This window comes from Chiloscyllium plagiosum, unplaced genomic scaffold (genome assembly GCF_037043375.1).
Source record: "Chiloscyllium plagiosum isolate Xiang-an unplaced genomic scaffold, Cpla_swu_hap1 HiC_scaffold_12, whole genome shotgun sequence".
NCBI lineage: Eukaryota > Metazoa > Chordata > Chondrichthyes > Orectolobiformes > Hemiscylliidae > Chiloscyllium > Chiloscyllium plagiosum.
The window spans coordinates 52,009,559-52,021,601 of record NW_028270150.1 but is presented as its reverse complement, the minus strand read 5'-3'; the positions used below and the strand labels follow the sequence as shown (position 1 = coordinate 52,021,601).

Below are 12,043 nucleotides of genomic sequence, written 5' to 3'. Positions count from 1 at the left end.
ATACAGCTTCTCCTCATTAACATCAGTTAATTCCTGTCATACCTTAAGAACCTTCATAAGCTCTATTGCACAAGCATCCGGTTTGTTCAATACTTCCTGATAGTTATAAGCTCTTATGTTATGTTATCATGTACAAAATCATATTTTGTACTTGCTTCACTGCTTCCACGTTCTTTTTGTAATTTGCATCTGGAAAAATAACACTATTTTAAAAAGACTAAACATTTTCCTTTAAGTATGTTTCCTAGTAAATCTTCCTGTGCTTGTGCAAGGGCTTACTGAAACAAAATGTAGAGTGAAACTCTTCATTTTTCAGTGTGAGTAATGCAAATCAGAACATTGAGACTTGGAACTTTGTTTAGATTATCATTAACAATAACTGAACATGTTGATATAAAAACAAAAACACTAGAATTCCACAGTAGGTCAGGCAGGCAGCACTAATGGAGGGAAAGAACAGTTCATATTTCAGATGTAACATTATATTAGAGCTTCAAGTGTAGCTTTTATGAAGGAACAGAGTAGCGGGAAGGACAATCTGGGTGTTCATCTATACAAGAGAAACTAAGATGGCCAGACCTTCACTGCTGAGTTGGGTAACTCGATTCATGGAGGTAAGGTGAGCAGAGTAGATGCAGAAAACAGGTGGGCCTGCCATTGTTACTTTTGTTGCATTGCTACAGGCAGCCACTGGGATGGTGGGTAATCAAACAGGCTGGTTAGAAGGCCCACCTCAGGTCTCTGGGACTTCACTCCTCTTGCAGTCGACACTGCTAGGCTGTGAATCCTCTACCATCCACTTCCTATGCCACCTTCTTGAAACACCCATACAGTCCCATTACCCCATAGACCAATGCCAACGTATGCAGTCCAACTGCCCTGTATGACTCCCACATTCTCTATGCCAACTCATGGATCTTCCATGGCCATTCACTAAGTATACACTACATTCCTCACCAGTGAACCTTATAGTAACAATGAGCCATTCACAAATCTTCTTTTGAAAGAAATTACACTGTTATTCCTACCTGTTTGTAAAAGTGTGAATCAGACAGACTATTAAATTCCACATAACAGAGGCTCATTTTAAGCCTCCTGATCTTGTCCAAATAAAGTTTGAAACATCAACAAAAGTAATCAAAGAACAATTTGTTAGAATTAAAAGTGGTAATCAAACAAAATCAGAAGGTCCCTCCAGCTGTCAAAACAGTTCACTGCTGAGAAAATCATCTTGTGAATCTGGTCTGTCAAGCACACATACATCACAGAGAAAAGTGTAAGAACTCTTTCAGTAGAATGGATGGTCTCATGACTCATGTTTGACTGAGAGCCCACTTTCATTGAATTCATTGGAACAATGTAGAAGATCAAAAACAAGGGTTCTTATAGCACAATGATAGTGTCCTGGGCCTGGGCTCAACTCCAACCTGCTCCAGGGGTTCGTCGTAACACGTCTGAATAGGCTGATTAAAAATGTCGAGATGGCATGGGACAGAGGTTAGAGTGGAATGGAGAATTTAAGTGATTGGGAGATTAGGGTCAGACTTAGAGTCAGTAATTCATTTGTGTTGCTGTTACAGATTGAGCTCAGGTCTGATTAACAGTGGTGAATTATTCCTAAACCAGACACTTGCAAAAACATCATCACAAACTGTAAATCTGATCAAAGTGACTTCTGAAAACTGTCCTATGCTAGAAACTTCTGGTCAAGGAATTCAATGTGCTGTGGTCATACAAGTCTAACATTGTGAATGGCATGCATACGTTCCAAGCTGGAAAGGTGTCATCCATCATTTTGATTTTGGCATCAAATGTGGAGCCAGCATGCAACTCTAAAACCAGCATTAAGCTTTTTGCGTATGTAAATAAGCAGCTTTGCACCCATTTAATGGGCTCATTGATACATTGATGTGTAAAAAGCAGACCTGCAGACAGCCTAGTCAAGGGGATCACTTAAAACATCTTCTCAAGGGTAAGTTCTTAAATAATTATATAATGTACTGTGGAATTGTGAGGTGAGGGGATGCTCACCTCAGCTCCATTTGAAAAACACTGGATGCTGACAGTTATCAATTGCCACGTTTTCTTCAGCAGCACCCCATTACCTCATTCCATCATTCCCATTTGTCTTCATCTTGTGAAGACATATTTCAACAACCAGAAATTAATTTGTTCTTCATTGGCAAGATAGCTAGAGAACCTTCAATCAGCTCACTGTCATCTTGTAACAAAGGTCTGGGAGCCAACATTAGATCATTCCAGTGCTCAGTTCACATGGGAAGGTTGCCCAAACCAATGTCTAAATTACCATATCTAGTTGAGAAGTGAATATGCAATTCATGTCCAGTTAGGAAATTGTAATATTGACCTCATGGTTTTATTCCTGTAACTCATCGGGAACTATATGATGTAACATACCTTTTCCTCGCTTTTTACAGACTTATATTTCCAAATTTTTGCTTCTGCATCTATTTCATTTATTTTTCTTACTCTGTTAATGATTTTTTTTTAGCACTTACACTTCCAAACTAAGTTGAGTGTACTGAGCTAATTAGCTTATCTGGAATTTGTGAATCTTAAATGGAAAGAAGAACATTGCAGAAACATAATAGCATAGCTTTAAGTTTTCCTTTGTAGCATTTACTTAACTAGTTGTGGTCAACATATTATTTCATAATATTAACACAAGGATAAATCTCTCTTTTAAGGTTTACGTCATTTGGCTGTTCTGAAGTTGATGGGTGTGGGTATTGATGTTGGAGGTGTTTTGGAACTCTATCCAATAAATGGTAAGAGTACTTTCATTATGATCAGATATATTTAAAAATACTTATGCTGCTATGAGAGCTGAAATTGTATCTGGTGATGACAGCCAACATGTTCCAGTGCAAACATGGCACTATTTAATAAGTAAATAATGATTGTGCCAGAGGAACAGCTTAAGAAGCAAGAGGCTTTGCAAGATTGCCTGATTCTTTTATTCTCTTTGCTAGTTTTTAAATTAAGGTTATAGCAGTAACTGTTAATCTTCCTTTAGCAGGAAGATGATTCTGTAAGTTTTAATTTTTAAAAATCCTTTAAATCCAATTAAATTACAACTGATTTTGAAGAGGTGATTAAATGCAATGTAACAGTATGCATTCTGTGTTCCCTGTCAGAAGTTACTTTACTAATGAGTGTTTTCTGAGACAGAGCTTTGTCCCTGCATGTGGTGTTGAGAGTGTGTAATGAATGGGGCCTGAGATGGTAGTGAATAGGGTTTGTGTCCTGATGATGACCATAAGACACAGGGTCTTGAAAATTACAGAGTGAAAGGAGGTGGACTGTTTGCCACTCTTGACTAACAGATTGGTTAAAGAGCAACCCTGTGCAGAAAAAGTCTAAGAGAGCTAAGAGAGGGCATGAAATATCTTTGGCGAATAGGATCAAGGATAACCCCAAGGCATTTTATGCATATGTGAGAAACATGAGAATGACGAGAACGAGGGTAGGTCCGATCAAGGACAGTAGTGGGAAACTGTGTATTGAGTCGAAAGAGATAGGAGAGGTCTTGAATGAGTACTTTTCTTCAGTATTTACGAACGAGAGGGACCGTATTGTTGAAGAGGAGAGTGTGAAACGGACTGGTAAGCTAGAGGAGATACTTGTTAGGAAGGAAGATGTGTTGGACATTTTGAACAACTTGAGGATAGACACGTCCCCCTGGCCTGATGGGATATATCCTAGGATTATGTGGGAAGCAAGAGAGGAAATTGCAGTACCGTTGGCAATGATCTTTTCGTCTTCACTGTCAACGGGGGTGGTACCAGGGGACTGGAGATTGGCGAATGTTGTGCCCCTGTTCAAAAAAGGGAATAGGGATAACCCCAGGAATTACAGGCCAGTTAGTCTTACTTCTGTGGTAGGCAAAGTAATGGAAAGGGTACTGAGGGATAGGATTTATGAGTATCTGGAAAGACACTGCTTGATTAGGGACAGCCAGCACGGATTTGTGAAGGGTAGGTCTTGCCTTATAAATCTTATTGAATTCTTTGAGGAGGTGACCAAGCATGTGGATGAGGGTAGAGCAGTGGATGTAATTTACATGGATTTTAGTCAGGCATTTGATAAGGGTCCCCATGGTAGGCTTATGCGGAAAGTCAGGAGGCATGGGATAGAGGGAAATTTGGCCAATTGGATAGAAAACTGGCTAACCGGTCGAAGTCAGAGAGTGGTGGTAGATGGTAAATATTCAGCCTGGAGCCCAGTTACAAGTGGAGTTCCGCAGGGATCAGTTCTGGGTCCTCTGCTGTTTGTAATTTTTATTAATGACTTGGATGAGGGAGTCGAAGGGTGGGTCAGTAAATTTGCAGATGACACGAAGATTGGTGGAGTTGTGGATAGTGAGGAGGGCTGTTGTCGGCTGCAAAGGGACTTAGATATGATGCAGAGCTGGGCTGAGGAGTGGCAGATGGAGTTCAACCCTGCCAAGTGTGAGGTTGTCCATTTTGGAAAGACAAATAAGAATGCGGAATACAGGGTTAATGGTAGGGTTCTTAGTAAGGTGGAAGAACAGAGGGATCTTGGGGTCTATGTTCATAGATCTTTGAAAGTTGCCACTCAGGTGGATAGAGCTTGTAAGAAGGCCTATGGTGTATTTGCGTTCATTAGCAGAGGGATTGAATTCAAGAGTCGTGAAGTGATGTTGCAGCTGTACAGGACTTTGGTTAGGCCACATTTGGAGTACTGTGTGCAGTTCTGGTCGCCTCACTTTAGGAAAGATGTGGAAGCTTTGGAGAGGGTGCAGAGAAGATTTACCAGGATGTTGCCTGGAATGGAGAATAGGTCGTATGAGGATAGGTTGAGAGTGCTAGGCCTTTTCTCGTTGGAACGGCGAAGGATGAGGGGTGACTTGATAGAGGTTTATAAGATGATCAGAGGAATAGATAGAGTAGACAGTCAGAAACTTTTTCCCTGGGTACAACAGAGTGTTACAAGGGGACATAAATTTAAGGTGAAGGGTGGAAGGTATAGGGGAGATGTCAGGGGTGGGTTCTTTACCCAGAGAGTGGTGGGGGCATGGAATGCGCTGCCTGTGGGAGTGGTAGAGTCAGAATCATTGGTGACCTTTAAGCGGCAATTGGATAGGTACATAGATGGGTGCTTAAGCTAGGACAAATGTTCGGCACAACATCGTGGGCTGAAGGGCCTGTTTCTGTGCTGTATTGTTCTATGTTCTATGTTCTAAGTCTGCCCCAGAGTTGTGACATGCAATGGGCAACATTAACAGGTTGAAAGTGGGCCTTGTGTGTCTCACTGGGCAAGAAGTCTCACTGTCTCAAGCTGCCAACTAATTATACTGGCTGCACTTCCAATAGTCTTGGCAGCTTCAGAGCTCAGTAGAGGGAGGGCAGGCTGGTCCATGAAACCGTGGGTCCAGTACTTAGGTCAATGATGGGACATTGGTCACAAGTTTGGCAATATCACGGAAGTGGGTGGTAGAGTCGATTTTTAAATATAGATGGGTAAGAAGAAAGTTCGGATACTATTTTATCAATAGCACTTCCTTGCTACCATTTAAAAAAATGCTTTTCCAAAAGACCTGCCCTCACCAAGCATTTAATGACATGAGTAGGAAAGTTTGGAATCAGTTGGGCTTTTAACAAACTAAATTAACCCTTAGTTATTTATTCATTTATAGTAGATGTTCTGTTGATTACAGCACTCATGATCACCCCCGATCCCCTCATTATGGGGGTGTGTTCAGCAGTAGGTAGCAGGATGGGAAATGGGCATCCACTCTATTTTAAATGCTTGTCCACCCTCCAGCCAGAATCTCACCCTGTGGAAGCACTTAGTATCCACCCCAAGACTTTGTTTGATGGTGGAGACATTAGTCTCAGTCATCAGGATTTCTTCATAATTCTGTTTTTTTACATATACAATGAGCAATTCTTTCCTGTTTCCATAGATTTGCAGTAGAAAACATGTCAGAAACAATCCTTTCTTCAGACATTTTTCTTAAATATTGTCACCTGAACGAGTTACAGACCTTTTTATAAAGGTCTTTTTTTTACTTTTCAGCCTCTTGCTACCTTTCAGTGTTCTCAGTAAAATAGTCGCTTTAATATGTTCTGAAAAAGTAAGTGCAGTCATAACTTTAGTGAATTCATTGCATCCTAACTGAGTTTGTATCTCATTTATTTCCTGTCAAATATTGGATTATCAGAATTAATATGGGAATTCATTTTTGCATTGGGGTTACCAAAAGAATTAGAATCACGCTAAACATCTCCTGCCAAAAATTGTATTACAATGCATGTACAAACCAAAAGCAGCGTAAAAATGTTTACAAGGCCAAGAATTGCGTAATTACTATTTTATCATTACAATATTTGGCTTTTTATGAGTAAAATTGTTATGGCCCAGACCAGACTCCCTCAGAATATTTTAAGAAGGTAGCCTGGACCCTAGCGTTTTCTTATTTCAAAGATTGACGTGAAGTGCATGTTCCAGATGTGATGCAATTGGTCAAACTACTAGATATTAAGCAAAACAGATCTATTTAAACACTATAGTTACAATACATATACAAAAAAAAAGGAATTTATAATAACTTAACTATTGGAAAACTTAATCAAATAATAGATACAGGACCAATACTGCTCCAATACAGTAACATTACATTAGCACCCCCCTTGACAAAAAGGTAAATTCAGACATAGATTCTTACGTGTCATTCAACATCAAGAGAGATTTCAGGGAAAGTCACAGTTTGGAATCATTTACTGAAGCTCCAAATCTTCGGAAACTGAAAGCTTATAACTACTACAGCTAGAAAACTAAAAAAAAAGCCTGGACTGGGAGAACTGGACACTGCCCTTCTATTGTTACATCTGCTTTAAAGAAAACCTAAAGGTTTCCTAACTTATTGACTTAGGCCAGCTCCAGTAGTTCGTTTGGCGCCTCTGCCTTTATACCTCTCTTCAAAAACAAACCCAGGACAAAGTAACCTTTTTAAAGTGATAGCATCATCACAAATATATAACAGGATATTGTCTACATTTGTATAATTGCCACTGTGATTCCTGCAAGAGAGTAAATTGGTGGAACAGAGGTGTGCTGGGCTGGTATAGGAACTGTTGGCATGCTTTGAGCTCCAAAACTGGGAAATAGACCAATCAGAATCAGAAAGCTGACCAAACAAAGTCTGCTCATATTGTCCTTGAAGAGTGCTTGGCTAAATCAAGGTAAGAATTCAGAGAGTTCACTGCTTTGTTCAACATCTTCACTTTCTATGTGAAAAAATATTTGATGATTTGTATCAGAACTGCTGTCTGAAAGTGTTTCAGTTCATCTTCAACAGGTTTGGCACTTTATGCCACTATAAAAAGACAATACTCAGTCTAAATCACAGGGTCTTCCTGGAGTTAACTCTTTCATATTTGCATTGCTCAGGAAAATAAGTAAAATAGACCACTATCTGTATTTTAATTGCTACAATCCATTAAATATTTTTAATTCAAAAGAAACGTTAAGCCTCCTGCAAGACACATAAACTATTATTGGGGTTGCACAACTAAATTAAGCAATAACATTTGTGAAGAGAAACCAATGTTTTTTCAATGTAGTGGGATTGCAAAATTTATTTAATACTGTTGTCAAGGCACCATTCTATTGGACCATGTTTTGTCAATTAAAATGTATCCAGTCCCTGTGTGGACATACATTTTATATCAATGCATCTCTCAACCCAACAATATGATGTGACTCAGTTCTATTTTGGTTAAGTAACTTTACTGAAGCTCCATGAGGATTTTGTTTTTTTCAGATGTGGCAGCTTTCAGAGTTTGAGCTTCTGCTTAGATACTTCTTGAGCTGTCAAGCTCTCTGTGCATAAGACAAAATTCAAGAATGTAGCAAAACTTAACTTGAAACTCCTGCGAGGGATGTGGTTACTCTGCTTCCCAAGTAATTAGATACTGGGAGGAAAAAATACTTCTAATCCTGTGCTGCACAGTATTTCACGGCTCAACCAGTCAGTTCTGATTTTAGGGAGTATGCGTAACAAGATAAGAGGATTTATAAACAGGATTTTTTTTAAGGAAAGATAAAAGGCTTCATATTCCCAGTAATATCATATAGAATGCAATATGAGTATGACCAAATAGCAGAGATGTCACACCAGTATTGCAATAAAATGTTAAATATTGCAAAGCCCAGAGCTTGGCAGGCTTCTCGGTTGTCATCCCAATCTTAGTGAAACTGGCAGAACAATTTTGGACATCTGTATGTAATTTAGTTTATAACACATCAGATTAACAGAATAAAAAAGTAAATATTTTTGCATTTTGACTATATTAAGATATTTTAGCCTCAAAGAATAAATTATTGTACTTATGGATGTTTTCATAAATATTATTGTTGCTTTGCAAAATAAGCTGTATTTGAATATAATTTATAGGCTGAAGGAGTCTATTCCGCAATGGAATATATTCCTTGTAAGGTTTAAATAATCCTTTTTAGTAGTATTTTGCCTCGTAGTCAAATAACATTTGGATTTCCCAGTGTAAACTTAATCTTCAGTAAAATATGACTGATTTAGTATTTTTAGGAAGGATATGTTTGGAAATAGCAGTTTCTCAGAAATTGTGTTGAAAGTTAAGAAAATTTTTAAAACAGCTTGATGGCTTTGCTTGCTACATTTACAGGAAGTGCAACTGTTGACCGTGAAGATCTCTCTCCATCATTGGTGCAAGATATCCGGAATTATTTCCAAGTGAGCCCGGAGTATTTCTCAATGTTACTAGTCGGGAAAGATGGAAATGTCAAGTCATGGTATCCAACTCCGATGTGGAATATGGCTATAGTTTATGACCTTGTTGACTCCATGCAGCTTCGACGACAGGAAATGGCCATTCAGCAATCCTTGGGTATGCGTTGCCCAGAGGATGAGTATGGATATGGTTACCATGGTTACCAAGATGGATATCATCAACAGGGTCACTACGGTGGATATCATTACTAAAATTAATAAATTATATAATTTTGGTTTAAGCCACAAGGATTAAATTTCAAAAGCAATCTTAAAACCACAATGGATACCACATTGAGCTACAGCAATTGAGAAAAATGTTCATTTTTGGTTATATTTGGAAATGCTTAAAGACTAATCACCGAAAGCTCTACTGACTTAGAAAACAACCTGTAGTTTTGGAATCCATATTATAGCCAAGGTTTTTGTAAGGAAGTTTGTGCAGCTGATGCTTATGAAAGTTGAGCATATTCATAATTTAGAGGTGCTTGTTTGATCTAATATATTTATTGTGTATCAAAGTGAGAAAGATTTGTACCAACCGTAAGGAACCAAATAGAAATAACCCCTGTACACATCAGATTCCAAGATAAGTATTAAGGAAAGATGTCCTTCCTAACCTACAGTATGTAAAGTTATATCTACACTGAATCTAAAAAGCCAAAGGAGTTTAACAAAAATGAGTCTAGTTTTATTACCATCTACTCTGATGTTGTGAAATGTTGCAACAGAACAAAAATGTTTCCAAGGCAGAAGATGCAAGTCATTTCAAAAACATGTTTAAAATTAGCTTTACACTAGTTACAGAGAACACTTTTTAATAAATACAGTAACCTACAACTCGTTTCAGTCTCACCAAGGAGGACCTGAACATAAACTGTGTACCGTGCTATCGGTTTGTATAGTTATGGTGAGTAAAGTTTGAAGGGCTGTAGTCATGTTGTACTCTAACAAATGAATAAATTCCTTTATAAAGAAATGCCTGAACAAAGCATGGGTAGATCAGTATTTTGGGTACGGCCTCTTGTATGGACTAAAACTGCTCTTGGATTGGCATAGATTCAGCACAGAAGGAGGCCATGTGTATGGAGGGAGGGTTCCTACTTTTTTCAATTTATTGGGGTGGATTGGGAACAAATGGTCTCTTTTATTTTAAAAAGTACACATTGCTACAATTAGAAGTTCAGTCCTAGCCAATTTTGATTCCTTAACCAACATCATTAAATTACATTATTTGGTCAGTATCACATTAAAGTAGTGTTTGTGAGACCCTGCTATGCACTTATTGTTTGAAATGTTTCTACAGTTACTGGAGTGACTGGCTTTCTAAAGTACTTAATTGGCTGCAAAATGCTTGCAAAGTTCTGAAGTTATATTAGTGCAAGTCTTTATTTATGTGCATTGCTGCCAACTTGTGGAGATGAGTTGAATTAATATTTTTCACTAACAGTCAGAAAGCTATGGCACAAGTGTGTAGGGAAGATGTGTTTTTATATCTCAGTGGAATTGTTGCACAGTATATTACGGTACATAACTGTTTCTAGTCACAGAAGGTTAGTTTATAAAACAGTACAATTCAAAACTTTATCTAGTAATGAACAAATGTGTCAGAGAAATTCTCGAGAATATTTAGTAAGCAAGGGTGTGTACTGTATAACAATGACCTTCGCATTAGGTAGATTTTAAATGTGTATGAGTTGTGGAAAACAATCACTGCTTTCAGTTTTATTAGTTACAGTGTCCCACTAATTGAACTCCTGGTCAACTTGGATATTAGTTTTAGACACAGTATATGTTTTCCTTTCACTTTATATCTATGTGTTATTCGGAAATGTAGAAAAGGACTGGATTTTTTTTATTTAGGAAAACAATAATAACACCAGCAATTGTTTGACTAAATGGTGCAATTATTTCATTGGAGTGGTACAGTAATACTGGGTGTAAAGAAAATTCCTGATATTTAAATATGTATTTTTCTTCACAGTAAAATAGAAAATGCTAGAATTTTGTAGTAGTTCCATTCAGTACCTGAGCAAGGAAGTGAAATGTTTGTGTTTTAAGTAGACACAATTTATAGTCATACAGCAAAGAAACAGACTTCGGTCCAAGTAGTCCATGCTGGTCATATTCCCAAACTAAACTGTCCCACCTGCCTGCATTTGGCTAATATCTGAACAAACCTTTCCTATTCATGTACTGATCCAAATGTCTTTTAAATGTTGTAACTTTACTAGAATCCACCACTTCTGGTAGTTCAATCCACACACAAACCACACTGTGTTTAAAAAAAGTTGTCCCTGATGTTCTTTTTAAAACTTTCTCCTCTCACTTTAAGAATATGCCTCCTAGTTTTGAACTCCCTCATCCTTGGAAAAAGACTATTGCTAGTCACCTTATCTGTGTCCTTTTTGATTTTGTAAACCTTAGTAAGGTTCACCCCTCAACCTTCTACGCTCCAGTGAAAAATGTCCCAGCCCATCCAGCCTATCTTTATGACCAAAACCTTCCATTCCCAGCAACATCCTGGTAAACCTTTCTGAACACTCTCCAATTTAATAAAATCCTTCCTGTAGCAGGACAACCAGAACTGTACACAGTACTCCACAAGAGGCCGCACCAAAGTCCTGTCCAACCTCAACATGACATCCCAACCCCTACTCAAAGGTCTAAGCAATAAAGGCAAACATGCTAAATGCCTTCTTAACCAAACTGTCTACATGTGACACAAATTTCAAAGAACTATGTACCTAAATCCCTAGGTGTCGCTGTTATACAACATTCCCAAGGGCCCTACTATTAATTGTACACATCCTGGCTTTGTTTCTTTTACCAAAATCCAAATTAAACTCCATTTGCCTCTCCTCAGCCCATTGACCCAAATGATCAAGATCTCTTTGTAATCTTAGATAACCTTCTTCACTGTCCACTATACCACCAATCCACAAATTTATTAAACACGTCTATTAAAGTCCATGTAAACAACGTCTACTGGTCTGCCCTCATCAGTCTTTTTGGTTACCTCCTCAGAAGGTTCAATCAAGTTTGTAAGAGAATTTCTCTTGCCCAAAGCAGTGCTGACTATCCATAATCAGTCCTTGCCTCTCCAAGTGCATGTAAATTGTACCTTTCAGAATCACCTCCAACAACATACCCACCACCAGTGTCAGACTCACAGGTCTATATTTCCCAGGCTTCTCCTTACAGTCTTTCTTAACTGAAGGCACAACATTAGCTATGCTCCAGTATGCC

At 38.3% G+C, this 12,043-nt stretch overlaps 1 protein-coding gene across 2 annotated transcripts in view; it reads left to right on the top strand.

Moving 5' to 3' along the window:
- The window catches only part of ccdc80 (coiled-coil domain containing 80), a 51,950-nt gene extending 40,524 nt beyond the window's left edge, over positions 1–11,426 (top strand). For both annotated transcript variants that reach the window (XM_087992812.1, XM_043700868.2), the window contains exons 6-7: positions 2,709–2,789; positions 8,691–11,426. In XM_087992812.1, the coding sequence (XP_087848938.1) occupies positions 2,709–2,789; positions 8,691–9,007 (398 nt within the window). In that variant the 3' untranslated portion in view covers positions 9,008–11,426. The remainder of the gene's footprint in view (positions 1–2,708; positions 2,790–8,690) is intronic.
- Positions 11,427–12,043: the final 617 nt, after the last annotated feature.